Here is a 27,046-nt window from a genome sequence, read left to right on the forward strand (position 1 = left end):
GTCAGTGTTATTAGCGCACAATTTGAGCCAATGAGTAGACCACGTGATCCGGTTAGTAGATATCGCATCAATCACTGACCAGTCAGCGTTCTCAGGATTAGCCAGTGAGTTGTACAACGTCTTCATCTGCTCTGAATTCGAGTCCACTTTCTACACAGCTACGAGTAGTTTCTTCAATCCAGTCATCGAACTCCTTGTTATGCCGAATTATACAGGGTGTTTTTGAGAAGTAGTGTCGAACATTTTAGGGTATTGTTCCTGGATGATAGGAGACTACAAATGTCGTATTTGAAGTGTCCAAAACTCAACAGTTATCCTTATAGCTGCCATTTTGTTTTTTTTCACTTACGAATTTATATCTCGAGAACGAATTGTTGTATTGATCTGAAATTTGGCATAAATATTTATGCTATAAAAACTCAACTTTAAAAAATAAAATAGCCTAAAATGTTTGACACCACTTCTGAAGCACCCTGTATATTCTTGCAATCTATCAAAGAGCGCACTTATTTCAAATTTATTTTGCGACTTGACAGAACTTTGATTATCCGCAGAGACCCTCCTGTAGACTAACATGTATGCTTTGATTGAAGAGAGAAACCCTTTTGGAACCCTGCTATTTGTGCCATTCCTCTTTGCCAAATTCGTCATCTTCATCCAATTTGAGTTTTAGTCTTTTTCCGTCAGTATTTTTCTCAACACTTTCATCATTGAAAGTGTACCAGTCACCTGATACATTATCCTGAATGTAGGCAGTATAAGGTCCAGAGTTGGCACTGAGACCTCTATGAGCTAATACAGCAGTCAGTTGATACATGTTTTGGCCTTCCTTGGCATCTTTCATGTACTTCTTCATGTCCAGAACCTCTTGGAATTGGATGGGAGTCTTCAACTTGTTCTTGTCTCCTTTTTGCCTGTCATACACGAATCTCATCAACTGGAAATTAAGGATGGGAGGCAATCTTTTGATGTCTATAAATCTGGCAGCTTCTTACTTTTGATTGCAGACAGTGCAGCTCTAGCAGGCTCCATCCAGTTTCTCTTCTTTCAAAAACTCAGACAGACTCTCGTCCAAGTTCTTATTGCCCTTCACATTCAGCTCCAACTCGAAGAACTGAGATGGATTGATGGATTTCGTTTTACACTTGGAGCATCTGGTTACATAAGAATATTCTCCTTTGTAGTTATCAGAAACTAAATTCTTCACATGAAGCAACGATTGACTTTCCAATTTTGTTTCCAAAAGATTCAAAAAAAGTTTCGAAAACTCCTGAGCATCTTGTTGGGTGGATGTATCCAATCCAAGCGATTGGTTGAACTCGCTTCGAACAGCTCATCAAGGAGAACAGAACCTGCAGTTGACCAATCTGGGTGGTAGAGAGTGGTAGAGACTGTAGTCCACTACTGTAGGATTGCTCAGTTCGCAGGCATCTTCCAAAGAGTCCCAATCGAAAATTGCTCTCCTAAACTGAGGTGTATGAAACCAAAGTTGTAGTAAACTATTAACATAGCATGTCACACCAAAATATTGTCCAAGCCAACATGAGCTCCAGGAGCCCGCACTAGGTCCTTGGGATCCTCAAACGTTTCCAACTCAGTTTTATTTTCCAGCCACTGCGCCTCTCCAAGTCCCGACAAGCAATGAGGTCTCGACTTGCAATGCCACCGACTTGGTGCATTCTGGTGTATGGTGCATGATTGGTGCATTATAAAGTTTAGTCAATCTATATAATGTGTCTAGATCTTCATGAATCAATTCCTAATTTACAGGTACATCTTTTGCTGCATTTTTACTTTCCTTGCCCTATTACCATAGGTAAGGAAAGTATTGCTTTCCGAAAAAAATTAAGGTACCCCAATTTCTAAATTTCTATACGTTTCAAGGTCCCGTGAGTCCGAAAAAGTGGTTTTTGGGTATTGGTCTGTATGTGTGTGTGTGTGTGTGTATGAGTGTATGTGCGTCTGTGTACACGATATCTCATCTCCCAGTTAACGGAATGACTTGAAATTTGGAACGTAAGGACCTTACACTAAGGATCCGACACGAACAATTTCGATTAAATGCGATCCAAGATGGCGGCTAAAATGGCGAAAATGTTGTAAAAAACAGGGTTTTTTCGCGATTTTCCTGAAAACGGCTCCAACGATTTTGATCAAATTTATACCTAGAATAGTCATTGATAAGCTCTATCATCTGCAACAAGTCCTATATCTGTAAAAATTTCAGGAACTTTGCCTATCTATGCAAAGTTTGATTTTAGATTCTCAATTATCAGCCTTCATATACAATTTAAACAAAAAAAATCAAGTGGAAAAGATTGAGCATGAAAATCTCTGCAATTAATGTCCAGTAAAATTTCCACCTAGAATTGAAAATAAGCTTGAAATCCGAGAAAATGTGATTATTAAATTGCAAACTGTTGGTTCTATTAAATCATTCACTACGAAGAGATAGCAGACCTCGTGTGTTTCCAGCGTTATTGACCTATCACCAGCTGTCTCATAACTTTGAATAGTAGACTTGATGAGAGGTGATCAATTTTCTTAACGGCAAGGAAAGTTGTGAGTGCGCCACACCAGATTTTTTGGATTTTATTTTCTGAATTTTGCCATGATCACTTTAATTTATCATCACTTTAAATAGTATCGTATTCAACATGGGAAAATTCGGAAAAGAAAATTCAAAAAATGCAGGAGAATATTGGATAATATTGATACTGATGGGCACGCATCATAAAAAATATTGAAATCCTACCTTATAGAAATAGACACGGCCAGACATCTGTGTAATGCATGCAATGAATAATCCACTTTTCAGCTGATTGATTATGAATAATTCTATAGTCTGATTGATCCTATCTTCAACGTAGATGATATATAGTGATATCAGAGTATGATGGAAAGATTCAATAACGATAGGCAAGCACAGAGAATCGCCATAACTTCCTCCTTTCCATAATATATTGGGTAACTCCTCCTGGTTTCCTTTACCCGAAGTAGTTTCTGGTAGAGATAAGATACCTACTGTAACTAGAGGTCTTTAGTAACTATAAATATTCTCTTTGATTACTATAAACCACCTATAGTACGGTAACTATAAGTCTTCAGTAATAATAAGGTTCCTATTGTAATTAGAATTATTTAATAACATGTATCAACCTATTTCTATATAAATTTCTTTGGGAACTATAGATGGTTTAGTCACGAGAGAATGTTTGAATTTACATCGGCAGCAGTAGGCCTATAAGGGCAGCCGACCTTTTTCTCGTCACAACCATCTATATAAAAATATTTTGATAGTTATGATTATGAGTAGTAGTCTCTGGTAAGATTCATGTAACTTGCCAGAGTGGATCTGACCGCTGCCAGTTTATTTAAAAACTTGTATACCTCACTTTTGTTCAGTTACTCTATTTCTCTCTCAGGTTTAAAAAGAACCAAAAATCCACTTACTGCCAATCAGATTTCACGATTTCAGATATTGATTATTTTCATCACAGTCCTATTATCATATAGATTAAAATAAATCTAACAAGTAATGAGCCTATGTCTGCTCAAATATATTTTGGAACTACATTTACAAGTTCCTTTTGTTTTATGTAACAAGAATGTTCAATCTTACCTCATGTGAAATACCATAAAAACCGTGTGGTCGTCAGAGTGATCATGACTGATCATAGAGACCAATTCGATTAAATAATTTTAATTGAATTATTTGAAAAACCAAATACAATCAGTTTTACTATTGCATGTACAAAAAATATAAATTTTATCGGAACTCCAATTTATTCATGGCTGAATTGTACATAATATGTATATATTATATACATTGTAATTATAATATTGATATAATCAATATATCATTCAAGTCTAAATAATTGTATTAATTCTTCAACTAATGGTAGATGTCTAGATTCATACAATCATAGATATGCTACCCTTGTTATTTAAATGGAGTTACTTTAGATTTCATTTGGTGAAAAAGAAATTATTCGAAAACTTAGTTTAAATGCAATGATTGATTAAAAGTATCTGGTAAAGTACACCAATTAAAATATATTATTACTATGTTAGGATGTATAGTTTAGTTTAGAAACTTCTTGCTCAAAGTTTATCAATTTTATGATAAATTCCTAAAAAAAAATCTGAGGTTCTTGAACTTCAAAATACTTTCTTATTTCGCCTGTACAGCACAAGTTGTATATTTTTAATATTTGTAAAAAAACGTTTGGTCTACTATTTTTTAATGTAGTGTTGATCACTAGACTGGGAGTTATTCAGTATTAATAATACTAGTTAATCTAAAAGTTGAGGATTCATATTTACAGAAATCATATTTAAAGTATTTTCATCCCATATTGATAATTGATGTGTATATAATTTGATGTAATTGAGAAATAAATTGTTCTCAACTAATTCTAAAACTAATAATAAACTGTGAAACTAACGTGGTCTCTTTCAACCACGCAATACTCGGTAGCCAAAGAGCAACTTTTTCATGTAGAATATTTGAAAACACTTTCAACCGTGTTGATCACTCTAAATTTTGAAAATCTGTTGGCTTCAGTATTTGTTTATTTTGTGCCTTGCTATTAATGAAGATTTGAAAAATTTTGAATCAAGTGTTGATTACTGTAGATTTTAAAAATTATTTTGTTGGCTACAGATTATTGTTCATTTTGGGCCTTGATATTAATGAAAATTTCATTTTTATACATTGAGCTTTAATTAATTTCTATAGGTAACATGATAGATGATCATATACTAATATTAAAAATATTTATTATTGATAAAGACACTTTTATATTGTTATTGTATGAATATATTCTATTTATGACGTGAACAATATTGTATTATTGATTATTTGTCATTTATTTTGTATTAATATTTAATAAGAATGTATCCGTATCAGGGTTTTATTGTCTTCCTATTAGATTGTTATTTCAATAAGTTTTCATTTTTCAAGTTGTATTAGTATGATAATATATATCTTGTTCGAATTCAACCAATATTGTTATCAATGTATTTAAATATGTTTTCTCACTGTCGAGTTTGCTTAATATCTTGTTTGCCATTAGTTTTACTATTAGATTCAAATGAAATTTCTCAATGGGAATTATTTTTTGTAATATCATAGTCATAGTGAGAATATGTGCCTCTATTTGAATAATGTGCCTTACATTGAGTAGATATCCGTAATAATATTAATAAAATGATGTATATTGTTCTTTGAAAATGTATCTTTATTGATATATTATCCTTTCCACTCTTTCCAGAAATAAGCTTACAACCATAGTGATAGTGAAACCATGTTGTATTAAAGCTGGGTTAAAATGTAATTGCAATATCTGTGGACTGTTGAAAATATTAGGCTACATAATTTATTATTCATCAGACGTCCGGATATTTGGTCATCAGGTTAACCGATGCTCTACTGTAGTACATCGTCGCATGTTAAGAATGTTTCGGCATTAAAAATATTTTGTTTAGCTAAAGGATTGTAAATTTCACAAAATAAATCGAGCTAATCAGAATAGATTAGGGTCTACAATTTAATAACAATTTTGGGTCTCAAATGTTAACCATTTTTCAATAGTACTGTAGTAAAGGATTAAATGTACAAACAATAATAAGACCTAAATCTATATACAAATATTTTTTATTTTCAAGTTTTAAAAAAGAAACATATAAATACTGTAGTAATATACAAATTCGACAGAACCAAATTATACAACTCATATGTAGTAGTACCTTCATGGTACCATCAAGAGACCAATAGAAAATTTCGTTGGGTTTGGTACAGTAACTATATTACCCAGTAATATAGTTACTGTAGGTCGAGGTATTCTTGATGAAGGGGTTACTTTAAACTGAATTTAAGTGAGTTCAAGAATAAAACTACTCAAAATAAATAGGCTATAAAGTTACAAACGATCCATAATTACAAACAAGAAGCAACCATAATCTAGATTTAGTTATTGTACAAATATAGCATTTGACAAAATGCAGGGATATCTTCTAATGATCTTCGAATATTGTGAGAAATTGAAACTCTAAAAATTAAAATTTGTTTCATCGATAAGGTACGAAATACTATACAGTGTTAATAGTTAACAATCACATCTTTAGACCTGTCAGCAAATTAAAATCTGCAATTCGCACCCAACATCGCTGTACTGTTCAAATCCAGTTACCATGAACTAAAATTCCCGAAATTGTAGGAATCTGCTTTTTTCTTCTTCGATGATGGCTGTTCTGATGTGGAATCAGGCCGAATTTCCTCTTTGCTGAAAAATAGAAAAATATAATATATTATACAGGGTGTTTCAGAAGTAGTGTCGAGAATTTTAGGGTATTGTACCTGGATGCTAGGAGACTACAAATGTCATATTTGAAGTGTCCAAAACTCAGCGGTTATCCTTATAGCTGCCATTTTGTTTTTTTCACTTAAAAATTTTTATCTCAAGAACGAAATGTTGTATTGATCTGAAATTTGGCATGAATATTTATGCTATAAAGACTCAACTATAAAAAATAAAAAAAAATTTTTTCGTTGAAATTTTTCAAAATGGCGGCCATTTTAAATTTTTGATGGCGAATATCTCGAAAACCGTCCATTTTACAGAAAATTTACAAGAGACAAAAAAGTTAGCAAATTTTTTCACAATTCCAATGATACCTAATTTATTAAGATTGGTCGAAGAATAACAGAGAAATTAATTTTTTTCGTACTGCATGCATGACCACTTTTCACCATTTAAAGATCAATATTAATTTTTTAATTCCAGATGTATTTAAGATGAAGCTTTGAAACTCGGTATGGCTCCATATGGGCAAACAGATGATTTTACAATGGTTCTCAGATGATAATGTTTGTCTTGTAAAAGTATTGTTGTTTCATTAAAAGTAAAGAACCAGGTGTAGTGCTTCCTATTTCTTAGTCTCACGTTTCCTAGGTCTTATTTCTATCTTAAATTTCCAGTTTCAATATTTTCTTACGTTGCTTCTACACAAATATTTAATTATTGTCCGTAACAACATTTCCGAAATGAGCAGGGGCACCATCATGTTGAAACCAAATATTATATCTGTTTGCAAGAGGCACATCTTCCAAAAGTTCTGGTAGTATGTCTCTTAAAAAAGTAATGTACGTGGGAGAATTCAGACGATTAGGAAGAATGTATGGTCCAATCACGCGATTACCTAAGATACCCGCCCAAACATTCAGCGAAAATCTATGCTGATAACCACGCACTTTGACCTCATGAGGATTGTCTAAGGCCCAGACGTGACTGTTGCGAGAGTTGAAGATTCCTTCTCTTGTAAAGCTGGACTCATCGGTAAATAACACATTTTCTAGAAAATTTGGTTGGATAATGTCTTGCTGAAGAAACCAACGGGCACAGTTTACTCTTGGCTCATAGTCGCGTTCAACCAATGAGTGAACTTTTTGAAAGCGGAAGGGGTGAAGTCTTTCCTTGTTTAGTACACGCCACACAGAAGAAGCACTTGAATTGATTTGCTTTGCAACTGCTCTCGTACTCGTTCTAGGATTGAAATCGAATTTCTGCAATACTTCCTCTTCAAAAGCAACATTTCGAACTGCTCGAGGCCTACCAGCAATTACCCTGTTCCGTTCAAATGAACAAACTTCTCTCAGCCGATTGTGAGTTCTTGTGAACACCTTGTCGGAAGGGAGACGGCGGTTTGGAAATGCAGCTGCATACATTCTTCTTGCTTCGGTCGCATTGCCAAGAGCTGCTCCATACATGAAGTGAATATTGGTGTACTCCAGCGAACTAAATTCCATTACAATAATTAAATATTTGTGTAGAAGCAACGTAAGAAAATATTGAGACTGGAAATTTAAGATAGAAATAAGACCTAGGAAACGTGAGACTAAGAAATAGGAAGCACTACATCTGGTTCTTTACTTTTAATGAAACAACAATACTTTTACAAGACAAACATTATCATCTGAGAACCATTGTAAAATCATCTGTTTGCCCATATGGAGCCATACCGAGTTTCAAAGCTTCATCTTAAATACATCTGGAATTAAAAAATTAATATTGATCTTTAAATGGTGAAAAGTGGTCATGCATGCAGTACGAAAAAAATTAATTTCTCTGTTATTCTTCGACCAATCTTAATAAATTAGGTATCATTGGAATTGTGAAAGGATAACCGCTGAGTTTTGGACACTTCAAATATGACATTTGTAGTCTCCTAGCATCCAGGTACAATACCCTAAAATTCTCGACACTACTTCTGAAACACCCTGTATATGCTGTTTATATAATATTTTTTTAAAATGAATAATGTATGGAAAACTCCAAAAATAAAAAAATCTTGTGTCGCGCACTCACACAACTTTCCTTGCCATTATGAAAATTGATCACCTGACGCTAGTGTTCTCGCGCATCTCAAGTCTACTTATAAACAAAGATCTGAGCCAGCTGGTGACAGGACAATAACGCAGGATACACACGAGATCTGCTATCTCTACATAGTGAATGATTCAATAGAATCAACAGTTGCCAACAGTCTACAATTGAATAATCACATTTTCTCAAATTTCAAGCTAATTATCAATTTAAGGTGAAAATGTTACTGGACATTAATTGAAGAGATTTTCATGCTCAATCTTTTCCACTCGAAATTTTTCGTTTAAATTATATCTGAGATAATTGGAAATCTAAAATCAAACTTTGCATAGATGGGGCGGAGCTCCTGAAATTTTTACAGATATGGGACTTGTGGCAGTTGATATAGCTTATCCATGACTATTTTAGGTATGAATTTGATCAAAATCGTTGGAGCCGTTTTCGAGAAAATCGCGAAAAACCCTGTTTTTGACAACATTTTAGCCGCCATCTTGAATTGCATTTGATCGAAATTGTTCGTGTCGGATCCTTTTAGTGTAAGGACCTTAAGTTCCAAATTTCAAGTCATTACGTTAATTGGGAGATGAGATATCGTGTACACAGACACAAATACACTCACACACACACACACACACACACACACACACACACACACACACACACACCACACACACACACACACATACAGACCAATACCCAAAAACCACTTTTTTGGACTCAGGGGACCTTCAAACGTATAGAAATTTGGAAATTGGGGTACCTTATTTTTTTGGAAAGCAATACTTTCCTTACCTATGGTAATAGGGCAAGGAAAGTAACAAATTATTCAAGATCATGATTGAAAAGTCGTCAAGGTTATGCCCCCTTGCTTTTGGAAACCTTTTACTGGTGGCATTTTCCCTAGTACCGTTAGGCCTATTTTGATTTGGATATTATCAAGTTTAAAACATTTTTTTATAATTGTCATATGTGATGAGATAAACAATAACTTGGAGAATGTATCCTTGAAATTTCATGAATTTATTTGCTAGTACTGTAATTCGGAAATGGATTTCCCTCAATATTTCAAGTTTAAGCCCTCTTATAAAAGTAAAAATAATAAAAAAAAGTTTTCCTCAGAAATTTTCTCCTTTTTCGTGACTTCCAAATTGAAATACTTCAAAAAATGCCATATTTAATAAAGTTTTGAGTACCTCAACGAATAATTACTGTAATTTAGATTGTTGAACTGTTCATTTATTAAATTAATTAATCAATTCTAATAACGTACTGGCAAATAAATATACGTATTAATAATAAAATCAAATAGAATAGCGTACAAATATAAAGAGACTAAATATGAGAGAATATACAGCGTAAAAATAAAAAGAGATTCAACGTACAGGAAAGGAAAATTATATCTCGAACTTGAAATAGAATCTAACTAGGAAAAACCTCAAATCTACATAAAATGTTCACGGAAATAATTGTAATAATTTCTAACTAATGTACGATACATGGTTGTTTCAATCATAATTTATTACCAACCTAACTGAAGTGAAACAACATAAAAAGTTTATTAAAAAAACATGTCCTCCCATAATTGAGTTTAGTTAGGACTGAAGCATGCAACACTAAATAATCATATAAAAATTATAAGCAAATGCTGAAAATATCTTTCTTCAATATTCATTCACTTTACATTGGCAAAAATCATTTAGCTCACCTCATTGAAGGAATGGCTTTGGGATCAATATACTTTCCAACACCAGAATGAAAAGCTTTGAATACTTTTATTGGCTCCTTTGTCTTTGTTTTTGCATTTTCTTCTGCCTTCCTTTTTAGTTCTTCTTCCCTTTCGACTGCAAGCTGAAATTTATAATTGAATAAATTGGGAGAATACAGAAAAATACGTTACTGTAGGTTATATTAATTTGCCTAAATTGAATTTTAACCGAATGAGACATACATTTTTTTTTGACAATTAGAGCAGGAAAGAATCTTTTTCATTATTCAAATCATAAGTCAATTTAATTCGATAATAAGTGCAAGTGGCTAATAATAGTTGATGATCACCCTAAAAGTTAATGAACAGATCGATCTATTGGCTTACCTGCTCTCTGGCCTCTTGGAATGGATCGACAAATATTTGTGCTTTCTCTATAACAATATCTTCGATCGGTCTATCTTTGTTATCAACTTCGACCTTTTCAATAGCATTGAGGGTATCCAGTCCACCAACCACTCTTCCGAACACCGTATGCTTATTGTCCAGGTGCTTGCACGATCGATAAGTTATGAAACTGAAACACACCATTCATTAACTAGTTTTCAACGAGTCAAGCAACAATATAATATCAATAAAAAATAAACCTAACTTTAGCACAGCACTGAGGTTAGCCTAATATTGTATAAGAGACGAATCTTAATAGAAACCTCAAATGACCAGATACAATAAATATCAAGGAAAAGAAAATGTTATCAGACCGAAAGTAGAATTAAACTTCGAGAGAATTAATTGTAACAGATACCCCATTCAAATAAAACAAACATTCAAAATATGAAGGAGAGAAGCTATAAATGATTTGTCCAAGAATGAGATGAAAGCAACAAGAAAAAATTTGAAATTGCGATTTATAAACTACTTTTCAACGAGTCAAGTTAGAATATAATTTTGTAGCACAATGGAAAGAGCTTATAACATCTTTTTCGCTACACTGCACAGAAAACGTTCAATTCCCAGATTTTCTAGGCTGGAGAGATACTGTTAAGGTGCGTACAGATATACGCGCCGCGAACATGAGCAATTCACTTTTAATCAGCTGACAATATCTGTATTTTTACAGAAACGGTACATGAACAGTGTAAATAAAAACAGCTGATCTCAATTTGAACCCGGAAAAGTCAAGGTCAGTCGAGATACCCATCCCGAAAGTGGTCACTTTCCGATCACTTCCAGTTTCTGTGTATTTTAAATGGTAGTATTAATAATTGTGCACGACGAGAGGGACACAGATCCTTACAGTTTTCTAGAAGTCTAATCAGCTGTTTTCATTTACAACTTCTTGATGTTTTTAATTATGGGCTATGTTGAAACACGTGAAGTTACATATTCAGTCATTTATTGTTATTCACTCATTTACATATTATTTGCTGATTGTGCAGCGAAAAATATTTTACATTACATGGGCGTGAATATCTGTTGCACGGATTGCATGGAATTTTAGTCTAGGATAAAGCCTCCACTGGAAAAATCATGCTCGCCCTGCAAACGTACACTTACGGGCCACGTGACTTAAATAGCTATTAAAGGTTGGTGAAAATTAGTCCAGTCAGTAATAGTGTTCATTCATGTATATGATCCCCAAGACTAGTGAATACTCAAAGCATGCTGTACATGGTGACAATAGTAGCTTCTACTAGCTGCCGCAGAAATACGGAGTTGGAAATAAATCTACATTTGAGTTCCAGACATTTCCAACTCCTTTTTCCTGCGACAGCTAGAGGAAGCTGATATTGTCCCTGTGTGCAGGCTGCTTAAGATTCAAGTATCAAAGACTGATGCACTGCTTGTCATTTAATCTGAAGAAGTTATTGATTAAGAAAATTCAACACCAGAAAATCTGGATTATTGAAGTAAATGAAAAGTATTATTTGATTTGTGAAGACAATAAAATATAATATTTAAAGCCACCTTATCGATGTTTATCCACTTTTAAAGGGTTTAACACCTTAAGATTTATGAATTCAGGGCTACTTATAATTATTTATAAAATATAATTATAGTACTATAAAATTAATATAATTTCAAAAAGGGGTATTATTCTATTTTATGAAAAAAAGGTTTAACATAGATATGCGGAGGTTTTTATATGGTTTTTATGTATTTTGGTAGCCTAAATAAATTTTAATGTGAGAACTTACAATTGTGAGGTATTAGTATTTGGTCCAGAATTAGCCATAGAAAGAACACCACGCCCAACGTGATTCAAGTGCGATCTGAAATCATCTTCGAAAGGTTTTCCCCAGATCGACTGACCTCCTGTTCCAGTGGCGGTAGGGTCTCCTCCTTGCAACTGAAATTCGAAATTAATCCAGTCTATTTGGTATAGCTACTAAATTCATCAAATTAGACAGAAATGCTTGAAAACTAGCTAATAACTATTCTAAAGGCATCTGCGAGTCCAACAATATTAATGACTGAGATAATATGAAATTGATAAGTGTTAGTTTAGCTGTGAATTTTTTATGACTAGGCGTAATTGGAGAATAATAGTCCAGTCAATATAGACATAAAAAGAGGGGTGTGATTGCAATTTATATTGTAGTTCTGATTTATATATATATTATTTGGGTACATAAGAGAAGTCCAGAACCAATTTCTTCATGCAAAATTTCCTTGTGCTAGATACAGAGTGGCCCAAAAACCTCGTATTTTCGGCTCATTTACCACTTTTCAGCTATTTCTGACAAATATCTCGTAATCGGACAGAAAAATTTGCTCCCGCCTTTTTTTAGATTATAAAATTCTGAATAAAATGAGATCATTCGGAACTCTCTATCTCCAATTAGTACTGTTTTACGAACATATAATTATTTTCATGAATCGTTTACATAAGATGGGAGAAAAACTACTATTCTACATTTTAAGATCAAGTAATGATTTTTATAATAAGGGGTTACCGAGATACATAGCTTTGAATATAGAAATTTGTCATTTCTTGTGTATTGGAATATGGGCTTAAGTACACTCAACAATAAATTTTCCATTTTTTGACCGAATTAGACTTATGATGCATGATTTTGGACCGCCTTGACGAGCCGAAAAGAATGTAGTGATGTAGTAAAGTAGTAATGTAGAATGTAGTAATGGTGTTAAACCCTTTAAAAGTGGGCTTAAGTACACTCAACAATAAATTTTCCATTTTTTGACCGAATTAGACTTATGATGCATGATTTTGGACCGCCTTGACGAGCCGAAAAGAATGAAGTGTAGTAAGATGAAATCTGAGCATTGTGTCAAAAGTTATAAGTGTTTGAAATTTTGATCCTTGAGGTGTCCTTAAGCACGCCTCTCCACTAGGAAATACTGAAATGAAGTTCATCTAACGGGTGATTCTCATAGAATATAATCTCAAGAACTAATGTAATTGTGCGAAATATCAATGTGAGGACAATATAGCTGATGATGAAGGTTGAAGCTGAAAATTAGGTGTTTTTCACAATACAAGGAGCATTGTTGGCAGGTGTACCTGGAAATCTATATGCGGTAGAGCGCTCAACTTGATTTCTGATTATAGAGCACAAAAATACGCCCAGAGGAATTTTGAATTATACATCTAAATGGTAACAATCGGTAGATATTGTTGATCAAAAACTAAAATTCATTATAATTTATTTTTTCTTCAAATTTCACTCATTTTTGGAAAATCATAACTCATTACTCATTGGAGATAGAGAGTTCCGAATGATCTCATTTTATTCATAATTTTATAATCTAAAAAAAAGCGGGAGCAGATTTTCTGTCCGATTAAGGAATTTGGCAGAAATATCTGAAAACTGGTAAATAAGCCGAAAATACGAGAATTTTGAGCCACCCTGTATCTAGCACAAGGAAATTTTGCATGAAGAAATTGGTTCTGGACTTCTCTTATGTACTTAAATGATATATTGAAAAATCAAAAAATCAGAAGTACAATATAAATTGCATGCACCAATGTATATAGTGACTGGACTATTAAGAAGTACCAAATTTGTGTGTTATTGAAGGTGAATGTTGATTGGAACACGCCCAAAAATATACTTCTCAAATTTAGAATTCAGAAGCCCATTTTTCAGGTCATATCAATAATTAATTAACAAACCACTCTAAATAAAAAAACTAGACAAATGTTGTATTAGAAATATTCATTATAAATGTTTATAATAATAATAATAATAACAAAAATCCAAAATTCAAAAGTATTTAATCCATTTTGATTATACTATTTTGAGATGGAGAGAATGAATGATATTACATCTAACATTGATGAAGAACATCATTATTACCAATCTATGTTACTTCACAACCAATTGTTAATATTCAAAATAAAAAAAACTATTCAAAAAATATTCAAATATAAATACGATAGAATAGAATTCATTTGATTGATCATATTTTGAACAAATTATCTCATATCTCATACATTAATTTTATTGAATGGTTCATTATTGTTTTTTTCATAGACAGAAGTAGACTTTGGTCTGATCGTAATGGAAATATTTTTGTAGGTACTCAGAACTCACCATGAAATTTCGAATGGATCTGTGAAATTTCGTATTATCATAGTAACCGCTATCGCATAGCCTTATGAAATTGTCACAGGTCTTGGAGATAACATCACAGTATAATTCAAGATTTAATGGCCCAAAATTAGTCACCAGCCTCACATAGCCTGTAAAAAATTCATTCAAATTTATATGAAAATGATAACTTAGGTTTGATATGTGGCATTGTGATAATGAAGTTATATGCATTCTTCCTACAATATTTCAATCAATCAAATTATTTATTTAAAACTGACTGCTTGAGATCAAAATCGGTTCAAAATAGTGAACCGATCAAATGAGGTTCAAAATCGTTTCCCGGTACCTAATACCGAAAAATCGTTTTTTGTAGCTACCTAATTCCTTAGAACAATTCAATAATCTGAAAGAAAGAAGAAAGAAAGAAATATTTATTGCCAAAATCATTAAACAAACTTTACAAATGTGAAAAATATAAAAATTTTCATATACAATACATTACAAAAACTTAAAATTAAAATATTTTCATTTAAAAATCGATTATAATATTATCATTGGCGTTACCAGCAAAACTAAGTAGTTTGAGCGATGGCAACGAGTAATCAGTCGGCTATAATTAGTGGCTTGAGATTCAGTCGAAAATAGAAAAAATATAATAAAGAAAAAAGAAACATATGGAATGTATGAAAAACTAGAAAAAAAATAAAATTTCAATCCGAAAAGAAGAAGTACTAAGAGTGAAATACTAAGAGAGCAGAAAAACTAGAATGAGTTCATAATAATTTAAAAACTCAAAAGAAAAAGAGATGATTCATGTAATTATTAATCTACAATTCACTGTACATATGTAATCCATTTAGTAACATAATGTAATTCATTTGTAGCATATATGCAATTCCTTTTGTAAGCGAAGAGAGAATTAGAAAAACAATACAATACAGTACACATGACACAAGAAATGAAACTTAAACTCAGAGAGAGAAAATTAATCTGGGAGTATAGCCCTACTAATAATAAATTCAGAGGAACTGAGGAAGACAGTATATGTACATCAAATTAAAATATTTTAGGTATGATATCTTCTGTCTTTATCCAGCTTTCAATTTTTAATTTAAGTGTTTTTGTAGGTTTTCCTGCAATGAAATGTTCTGGCATAAAATTAATAAGCTTTTTTGTTGTATAGTTGAATTTTCTTCTGCATATAGTTAGATCTGTTCGAGGAACAAAGCATCTATTTACTGATCTAAAACTATAATTAGTTGAATGAGGTGTAAAAAGATGTATATGGTTGCTGATATATTTAACTAGATTTCTGATATACAGTTGCCTAACTGACAGAACTCCGAACTCCATAGAAAGTTGCTGGCTAGGGTACCTTCTATGCACTCCTAGTGCTGCCTTGAGGATACTCTTTTGAATAATATTTAGTTTATTGTAATGAGCATTAAAAGCACCACCCCAGACCCTAATTCCATACTGAAAAACTGATCTCTCAACATTACCCATTACCCATGCACAAACCTAAAGCATCATATTTAGCAAAAAATGAAAGTTTTTGAGATAGCAAGAGTACTCTATTTCTTGCAAGTTCAACATAATCTATCAATGCGTTTATACTCAAGTAAAAAGCTCACTGAAAGTACATAATACATTCAAGAACAAATGTTTGAAATCAGTAAATCACGGAGCACTTCGTCAGCACAGCATAGCAATAGTACGCGTATAACTTTAAAAGCAATCACAATATTGGACAGGACACACATAACCGCACCGAGCCGGCGCCGCGGTACGGCCTAGTGTCGGACGTACTACGGCGAGTGAGAAATCAAAGGCTTCAAAACGTGTAGGGACACATACTACCGCACCGCACCATCACCGTGTTTGTTGCCCGAGCCGTGCCCGCGCCAACTAGTTCAGTTTACTTTTTGACAGTGACGGTGAGGCCTCGTTTAACATAGAGTCAAAAACCTATTGAAGAGATACGGAAATCTCCAGTTTTGTACGATCAAAGTGATGAGAAATATGGTTGAACGGAAAAATAAGTTAAACCAAAAGTAAAAGTAGAACCAAATAAGTTAAGCCAAAGGTATAATAGACATAATATAAAATAGACAACAAAAAGTATAAAAGAAGGGACCCGTGACTGTGTCTTAAATTTACGTGTAGATGTAAAACTAATTACGTATAGATGCAGAAGATAACAATATGCTGATATATATTTCCGATGCATGATTGATGATGGTTTGATATGCACCGAAATATATACCAGCACTATGATTCTCATCTTCTGTGTCTACAGGTAATTAGTTAAAAATTGAAAAATATAAATTTAAATTACATGTAGCAAGCTTTTAATAGTGTTATATTATAAAAAATAGTTTAACACACATTGAGAAATGAGACCACAGCTGCAGCACTACAGAACTGAGACACTGCTTTTGCTCGGCTGTCGCACTGCACTGATACGTGTGTTCTCCTACCACCAACCACCATCACCGTGTCGCGGGCTTAGCTTGGGCTCGGTGCGGTTATATGTGTCCCGGCCTTATATTTGACTATTTACTATGACATAGGTAATGAAGACCTCTTTTCATTAGGTTTCGCTTGGAATACCTTTTTTCTTGACTCTTTCGTAACACACCAAGTCTTCATCAATGATTGCCGCTTCATGTTTGGTTTCTGGTGTCATTACAGTGGATGTGAAGCCAGCGGCCACCGCGCCCGTTGAATAGTGAGCCTGAAATTTGAGGGAAAAATTATAGAGAGAAATTGTTTATTGAGAATTGTTCACTAGTCATAATCTACAGATTAGATACAAAGAATTGGGATGCAATTCATGTCTGATATATATTAGACACATTAAGTGTACCTAGTGAAGAAATTTATTATTTTTTGGATTAAAATACTTGGCTAGCTCAAGAAGCACACATTGATACACTGATACATGTCACACATTACAGTACCATGTAATATTGAATTTGATCTATAATATAATAAAGGAAAGAATTGGCTTATACACGTACAGGATAGAATATTCACTAATGACGAATGTCTGTACTACTGGACTGATTAACTTGAAAATTTGCATATAGATTATTAATTTACCGAGGATAGTTATAGACCTGTTTTATATTTTTCGAGATTTCAGTAGGTCAATTTTTAATTATACCTTGCGAAGCACAGTCTAGTTGATAATACAGTAATGTATTGTAAATAATACAATGAATAATACGCTATGTTCTCATGAATTGAAACTTGTACTGGTGTGATTGAATTAGATGACACACAAAATTAGACCAAATGGCAATTGGAGCGTTCAATTTTGGAACAGACAACTTGAATTTCGAAGCTTTGAAATAAATGTTACATATGAACTTACAGCGTTGAATTTGTCCGCCATCAGCTTTTCATCATGCTTTGCTTCGGGCGCTTTGTACTCTCTTTTCAGCTCATCAAGAGTTGCTCTTGTTTCTTTTGACACTGATTTCAGTCTTCCTTCAGGATCATTTCGGGATTTCACAATTTCTGAAAAAATAATTTACAGAACTTAGTATTAGAAGTAAGTTATTATTTTTCCAGTTTTTTCGAGTCAAACTATAAATGACGAACTTTATTTCAATTTGATTAATTAACATATTGTGAGAGATGATTCCACAAATTTATCAAAATTCAATACTTATGAAAATTTAAAGAACATGCTTTGAATTGAAAGATATTATTTTATTTCAAAATATTTGTACCGTACCTAAGAATATGCATTAAATGAATGCTTAAAAATGTAACAATAATCGCTAAAAATAGCCCAATCGTTATGTGTTTCTTATTCCCAAAAGCATAACCGTAACTGTAGCAAGGATCTTCAATTAAATAATTCAAGGTTACTGAATAACCTGTAATTTAAAAAAATGTCGATCGCTTCTTCTATACTTATATGGAGTTTTTTGGACCACTCACCTTCATCTTCAACGCGAAGATTGTTCTTGAGATGATGAAAATGTTGTAAATTGAACTTTGCAAGATTTGTTGGGTCTTGCAGTGTGATGATTTCTTTCCTTGTGAATGGCTCATCTGTCAGGAGATCTTTGAAAGACTTTGTCTTGATGTTCAATTGTTCAACTGCCTGAAAATTCAAATATAAATAATTAGATCAATTATTGCTAAAAGATGTGATGTTTGGCAAAGTCTACCACGATGTTAAATTAAGATTTTATAATTCAGAGAAATAATTTCAAAAATGTCTTGATTTTGTGTTTGTGGTTGAATTGGATTTATAAAATTAATTTCAGATTATTGACAAGTTTTTACAAGTTTCTGTGTTCACATTTATAAAAAGTTTTATCAACATGATTTCTCAGAGGATTACTAAATTACTTGATTTTTTTTTCATAAATAGGCTACTTGAGGTCAATAGTATTTGATCGAAATATACATTAGCACACAATATACAGAGTTATTCATGATTAGTATCTATTGAAGTAAAACTCTGTGATAAACACGAAGAAATTATTCAATGCATAATACTTCTTTGTTTTATTTGTATTGAATGTTATAGTATTCAAATTTGTATTGTAATATGTTTTTGATTAATAAACTTTGATTTGAATTTGAAACAACATTTTTACCTATCAGATGAAGGACATTAATTTCAAATTAAATTCATTTCAAATGATCAATGTGCCAACAATCTACTGCTAATGAAGGAAATTGTCATTTTGAATTTCAATATGCTGAGCAATTGAATTTGGTCAACGAGCTTGAATGTTGAAAAATTACGGGTTTCAGTGTTGTGAAAATCAAATGTAATAAGTAGAACGTCTGTAAAAAGTCAGCATTACCTCATATGAGAAAACATTTCCGGTCTTTGCATTGGCAACAATGTGAGAGTTCTTCGTGAGCGGCTTGAATAGGACGGGACAATGATACTCATCTTCGGCATTCTTGTGGAAGTTCAACTTTATCAATGATTTGGCATCAAGTGGCTGTTGAAAAAGAACAAATTAGAGTTGATAATGAAAATGCTGATAAAGATGTATCAATTTGATTGTATAATGTTGAAAAATATTTGTCCATTTAACCAGGGTTGATGTCTTACAGGGTTGATGTTGGAGTCTTACAGTATACAACAGTGGGCCGAAAAGGGGGGCGCGACAGTCGAGACCGACGACATTCGAGGCATAAGACCGTAGAGGACTGTTTTACAGTCCTCTACGGTCGTAGGCCTCGACTGTCGGGAGTGTACGAAAATTAGAGTGGCCTCAACTGTCGCCTAACGCAGGCGACATTTGAGACCACTTTTTCAGGAGTCCTCTCCCGTCGTAGGTCTCGACTGTCGGGGCTGTACAAAAATTAGAGTGGCCTCAACTGTCGCCTAACGCAGGCGACATTTGAGGCCACTTTTTCAGGTGTCCTCTACCGTCGCTGGCCTCGAATGTCGCTGGTCTCGACTGTCGAGCCTGTACAAAAATTAGAGACTCGCTTGCAGCAGGCGACAGTTGAGGACACATCCTACTGCGATTCCAGACAAAATACATTTTATAATGATTATAACTTCAGATTTGTTGAAAACTACTGGTCTCGACTGTCGCAGGACTCTTCTGTCGTTTGCCTCGTTTGACATCGACCCCCGAAAAGCCCTCCCCCCCTCAAAACAATCACTTCAAGGAAATGCATGGATATAAATTTAATTCTTCATCAATTCATGAGTAGCCCTTGTACTGGATAGATTTCGTCATGAAAAACATAAGAGTAATAGTTCATATAACTCAATACAACTATCAAGATGTCATGTCAAATTAGCATTGGTATAAAACTTGTAATCTCCTCCTCATTAAGGAAGCAGGGTAGATGAACTATCTCGACGCACTTCCTCCTCCAATTCACGGATGCACCATGAATGTTTTTTGAATATTTAAATGGTACGAATTGGGAAGCTTGTGTGTAAACTGGTTAGTCTTGAAAGTGGTAGCCCAAAATTTTCCCCACTCCTCAAAGCTCTTACTGGAGAAACTGGATTGAAGCGACTGAGTAATTAACTTTTCAATCTTATCTTTCAAATTGCATTATTCGAATGACTGATTTAAAAACTTTAAAAACTAAGTTTGTATTCTACTGAAATAATTAAAAAAATGATAGTGAAGTAAAAAAACTTCAAGTTGATGGAATTACTTGCAATAAAAAAAATAAGTAGAATTGCTTATTACACTCACTGGTCTTCAAAAAGAATAAAACGGTACTGAAGGGTTCCAATTTAAGTCATGGCCACTCAGAGAGCGATCTGTGAACTTATATATTTTCATATAAATTTATCTTAGATCGCTCTCTGAGATATAGATAAAAATAACTATGAGATCGCAAATCGCTCTCTGTGTGGCCGGGCGCCTGGGTCTCTAGACTAGACTGAAATAGAAAATATAAATATAATATCAAGTATGGACTAACTATTTTATTATAATAATGTGGCAATATTATTGAAGGCTATACTACAAATTTGTAGCCTACAAATGTAGGCTTTATTATTCAATACTACTACTTATTGATTCTACAGCCTTAGAAGAGTCATGGCCTCCTCCAAAAGCCTTTTCCATGCATCTCTGTCCTGTGCTCGCTGTCTCCACCTTCTTACGACCAAGGATTGAAGGTCTGCATCTACGTCATCCGACCATCTCTTGCTTGGTCAAGCTCGTTTTATTTGCCCGCCCGGTTGCTGATAAAATACGTGCTGTACGGGTTTCCAGCATCCGTTTAACATGGCCCAACCAACAGATTTAGCTCTTCTAATTTCTGTAACAATGCTCTGTTGCCCATACATATTATAAAGTTCATCATTTTTTCTGAATCAGCACCTATCAGCCTCTAGCACTGGTCCCTGAATTCTTCTTAGGATCTTCCTCACCAATCTATTCAACAGCATCTTATCACAACTTGTCAACACCCATGCTTCACAAGCATACATCACCACTGGTCGCAGCACTGTTCTATAAATTTACTAGTAGTTCTGTGAACAGTAGACCTCGCGCAGTTATAAACTGCAGCCTCCTCTTATACTGTCTATCAGAGTAAATCCTGTCTGTATGTCGTGTCGGCGAGATATGGGTGTGAAAACGGCTAATGGCTGTTGGGGTTGGTGTATCAAAAATGCTAACATCAGAAGCTAATCTCCTTCAAGACATACTGGCAAAAGGACAGCCTGAGTTCAAAGCAGAGAAAGTCGAGAGACAATACTATGTTATTTTAATTATTAATTGCATACGTTATTGTAGGCAATCAATAGTTCATTTAATAGTGCAATATTAATAGTCTACACAGCAACTGATTTTTTACCAAGTTACATTGAGATATTGAACATGAGTCATGGCATGCAATTTATAATCCACTCGACAGCTGATTTATAATAAATAATTCTAAAATCTGATTTTTACTCTAATATTGGCGTATGAAGGAGGCTCCTTTTTCCTTTTATATTATCCTTGAAATGCAAAATTTCCAAAAACCTTGTATAACGTCGACGCGCAATTTAAAAAGGAACATACCTGTCAATTTTCATGAAAATCTATTACCGCGTTTTGCCGTAAATGCGCAACATATATACATAAAGAGAAATGCCAAACCGTCGACTTGAAACATTCTACTGTTTTAAAACTATGTCCTACCAGTGCGAGATCTTTAGGAATCTTTCTCTGGTTTTCAGTCATCCTCATGCATACAGTTTTACTCTCATTGACCGCCAAACCTGCTTTCTCTGACTCTTACTCCAATTTTCTAAAACTTTCAATCAGATCCTCCTCCCTTCGGGCTAAGATATCTACATCATCTGCATATGCTAGGCAGTGTGTCATTATAGTAAGCAGCGTATGTCTGCTTGAAACTCTCCAGGGTGATATTTCTTCTTAGATGACTGAAGCCTTTGATCCCCCAGAAGCATCTGATGGACGTATACTATGTTATGTTCCATAGCCATATTAATTACGGACTCCAGCTGTGGGGACATGCACCTGGCTGTAAAGAGGTACTACTCCTGCAGAAGAAAGCTCTCCGAATATTGGACTCAGCAAGCTACCTGGACCACTGTCGACCCATCTTTATCAGGCTTAAAATATTCACCGTGTTCAACCAATATATCATGCTCTCCTTGTTGTATGTAAGAGATAACCATCACTTGCTGACAAGAAGAGCTGATAAACACTCTTATAATACGAGAGGTAAAGTGAAATTAGACGTTCTATTCTGCAGGCTGAGCAAGAAGGATTGTTTTCCGGTGCTAGCGTTGAGGATGTACAACGCTCTACCTGATGAGGTGAGGAGTCTCAACGTCAGGAGCTTCAGGGCACGAATCAAGAATTATTGGTTAATGGTGTCACCATTCTACTCCGTGGAAGAATACTTTGAGGCCAACAGAAACACCATCTGAATCTGTGATGCTTTTATTGGCAATACCATCTTGATAATAGTTGTAATTTTTTATTCTCTTGATGTTTTATATGTTTGACCAAGTGAAAAACGTAAATAAGTGTTTATTTATGACATACATATATGTCAATACTATGACAAGGACGAAGTCAGGTCCACTTCCAGACACGAAATAGTCAATCCAGATTTCTGGTCATGACTAAGGAGAGAAGTATGAAGTATGAAGTATGAAGTATGAAGTAAGTAGGCTAAAATTATTCAATACCGCAACTCACCTTTCCTGTGACTGGATTTACTTTGAACTTTTTTAGAAAATCAACAATAGCTTGCAGTTCAAATATGTTGCCATCTTGGTCGCAATAAGGATGTTCAAAAGGTTGTAAGCTAACACAACAATGGTCAAAGGGCAATCGACGAAAATCAGATTTCTCTGGTCCTTCTCTTTTGCCCCCATATAATGTTGTCCATTCTGTGTAAGTTATGTACCTGTAATGAAGAATCGTGTTAGTGTCAATAATGCGAAAAATTTAGTGTGACAACAAATAGGCCTATTACCTTCCGGCAGTCACACTGTTGTAAAAAGTACAACAGTGTCAGTTTTTTTGCTGCACAAAACTATTGAATGGGGTGATGTCAGTGAATGAGTCACCTATGCATTCCAAAACTTTCCCCCCATTACTCCACTGAGTTGCAGTAACAACCGAACAATAGTTCAGTCTTTAGGTGCTATTTATTCGCGACAGTGCATAAGTCGCACTGTGCATAAGATAGGGACAGACTGTATACGGGGACTGTAAACGAACCAATAACACAGAATTGATGGCTTTGCTTGATGTTCTTTATTGGGCTAAGAAATGGTAATCATCCAAATGTTCATATGCGCGTGAAATAATCCAAGAAGATTAAAACATTAATTATACAATTAATTAATATGTTTTGACAATAAACAGAGTACATAACACTTGGAAAATTGAATGTCGTACAAAATACAACACACGACTGCTCGTGTGATTGAGTAGGGCGCGACTGCCGGAAGGTTGATAATAAGTCTATTATTCTTTTATAGTGTTCTGAAATTGATTATGTCTTTTTAATTACATCAAATTTTAGTTCTTACCAATTTACACTACAATAATACTATAGTAGCTTAGAAGGCTATTAAGTAAAGGTTATAAGGCTATGAATACTAAATGCTATTAATACTAAAAGTTTTCAACTTACTAATATTACGTTATCTGGTTATCAAGTCAAGCTAACAGCAAGTAAACTGAAATTTAAAAAAAAATCAATGAAGCGGCGTGTTCAAAACTCTTTTTATAGCCTCGTTTGTTTGTAAACTTTTCTAGCAGTTTTGGTTTTCAATTTAAAAAATTCAACAAAAATTGGGTGTTAACTTTATGTTTGCTCATTTCATTTTTCATAAAAATTACGGCAGACCGTTACACAAGTTGTTCTTTCGCTTTGGAACTTTTCCATTGAGAATATAAGTGGAAATATAAATTTTTGCAAAATCTCACAAGACTCTAGGACTAAATTTTAGGTATAATATGGAATCTCTAAAATTAGGTGATTTAAAAATGAATTTATATCAATTTTTTCAAGTTATCTAACTTATTTTTTGTTTATTTTGCATCTGATGTAGATTGGGCTTGATAATTTAGAAGATTTTTTAAAATTCCAGTTTTGCTACATTAGCCTAACTTAATTGAGTTTTCTTTTCTATATAAAGACTTACATTTTATCCTTCTGATGCTGACGCTTCCCCATTTTGATTAATAAAACTACACTACTACTTATCAAAGGATAATAACTTATTATTTAGTGGAAATATAAATAGTTTTAGCAAAACTCACAAAAACATTTACCATAACCTCATTTACGACAGTCCACTTTCTAAAATGGCTATCTGATACTAACACAGCCACGTTTACGTTATGCTCTTGCGCAGGTAACGTTACTATTCAATCAGTTCTTTGATATAGCGTTCTTTTTGTTAACGGTTACTGAGCACCGACTTGACATTTCAAATAATATCAACTTTCAACATAATTATAATATTATTTTCATTTAAAAACAAAAACCTAATGCCATGGCCCCTGAAAGCTTGGAAAATTTTTAATTTTACACTCGATTCTTATTAAAATTATTTTCTTGATGAAAATAAATTATTGTTCATTGATTAAATATCAGAAAATTCAGTATTTGTAGATCCAAAAATTATTTCTTTTCAACAAATAAGGTGAGGGGCATTTTAGGTGATGCTATCTAAAAATTCTATCAAATTGTTTTCTATAGGATACATGGGCCTCACTTCCATCTTTATTACATCAGATACCGATATCAGCTAACCTCTATAGGAGGCAGTGGCAAGGCAAAGAATATGAGCCTGTTCTCCTACTTTTCTCCACTGCCAATACAAAGTGAACCTCACTATAGCGAATAGAGTTTAAAAAATTCGGCAGTTTTGATGCCTTATTCAACACCATGAGGAATATATACTCAAAATATATTATGAATTTATCTCTTACCAAATTATAAATGATCTGTTTTAATTATTACTTGAACTTCAGGCGTTCATAGCCTATCTCGAAATTATTAATAATAGTAATAATAATAAAATGGTATAAGAAAACTTTTTTCATTTTGATAAGTTGATAGTGATTTATCCAGATCGCAAAGCTTTGAAATATATCATCAACAAAAGTAGTTTAAGCCTTTGTGTAGCCTATACTAGTAGTTCTGTGAACAGTAGACCTCGCGCAGTTAAAAACCACAACCTCCTCTAATTCTGCCCATCAGAGTGAATTTTGTCATGTCCTGACGTGTCAGTGTCGGTGTAAAGTTATATATAACTTTACAATTAAAAAGGAGAAAAAAAGAAAATAATATAGCACTTCATTAAATATTCACGTTTTAGTATAACTAATAAGATTAGAAGAGAACGATATTTGAGTTAGATTCAGGAAAGTTAGTTACAGGATGTGAAAAATATGTATATACAAAGAAAGAAGAAACAATTGAAAAAAAGAGTTAGTAGAGCTGAAAAATAATAATTTGATCATCAATTAAGCAGCATAATTTTTACAAGATTTTTTGAATGTATTGTAGAGGTCATAGAATGGGTGGGGGGGGGGGATTAAGGGACTGGTTTTAGTCTATTGTTCTATGTAGGTAGTAATTGAAATGGTAAGCTATTCTGACAAACGGTATTTGAAATAGCATATATCAAGTCTTGGTCTATTGCATGGAATATGAAAATTTTACAAATTGATGAAATCTGGCATGAATTTATCATTATTATTTATTATTATTAGAATTTCATATGATAACATTAATGCTCTAATGAATCTTTTGGTTTTTAATTTTTGGAATTTAAATGTTGACCTCGAAGTTTCAGTGGAAAAAGCTATTGGACAAAATGTATTACTTATACTTTTTGAAATAAAGATATCTCAATAACACTTATTTTGAATAATTTCCAAATCATTAACGGCAGTGCTTGACGGCATATCGGTGTGTAAACAACTAATGGCTGTTTCCTGTTTGAGTTGTTGTATCCTCAAAAATTTGTTGTTAACAACTAGGCTGATCATGAGTCGTATTTGGACAATTTGAAACTAAATTAGGAAATTGAAGAAGTTTTGGGCAATAGCTTGATTTTTCTTTTCTGATCTTTGTATTGCTTGAGCTAACCTAATAAATAAATAAATGTATTTGTATGCTACTATCATCAAAAGCTTACCGAGTTGACGAAAACAGAGGAAAGTCGGGAGAAAATAATTAACCGAGCGAAGTGAAGCCTAAGATTCAAGTCGACGGTTTTGCATTTCTCTTTACGTTTTTATGTTTTTTTTTATGTTTAAATGTTTATATTTATGTTCCGCATTTACAGCAAAACGCGGCAGTTAGTTTTTCATGATATTTGGCAAGTATGCTCCTTTTTGAATTTCGAGTCGACATAAATATAAGGTTTTTGGAAATTTTACGTT

At 33.5% G+C, this 27,046-nt stretch overlaps 1 protein-coding gene across 1 annotated transcript; it reads right to left on the reverse strand.

The window, feature by feature from the left end:
- LOC111063170 (RING-type E3 ubiquitin-protein ligase PPIL2) lies at nt 1–24,969 on the reverse strand. The gene is made up of 11 exons (XM_039436357.1): nt 24,793–24,969; nt 23,333–23,543; nt 19,487–19,630; nt 18,606–18,771; nt 18,031–18,176; nt 17,265–17,388; nt 14,652–14,800; nt 12,291–12,442; nt 10,480–10,669; nt 10,093–10,235; nt 1–6,287 (listed from the first exon to the last, which is right to left on the reverse strand). Exons 1-11 carry the CDS (start codon nt 24,822–24,824, stop codon nt 6,191–6,193), a joined length of 1,554 nt encoding a protein of 517 aa, XP_039292291.1. The 5' UTR covers nt 24,825–24,969; the 3' UTR covers nt 1–6,190.
- Between the last annotated feature and the right edge of the window lie 2,077 nt (nt 24,970–27,046).

The sequence above is a fragment of the Nilaparvata lugens genome, chromosome 10 (genome assembly GCF_014356525.2).
Source record: "Nilaparvata lugens isolate BPH chromosome 10, ASM1435652v1, whole genome shotgun sequence".
In the NCBI taxonomy this organism is placed as follows: Eukaryota; Metazoa; Arthropoda; class Insecta; order Hemiptera; family Delphacidae; genus Nilaparvata; species Nilaparvata lugens.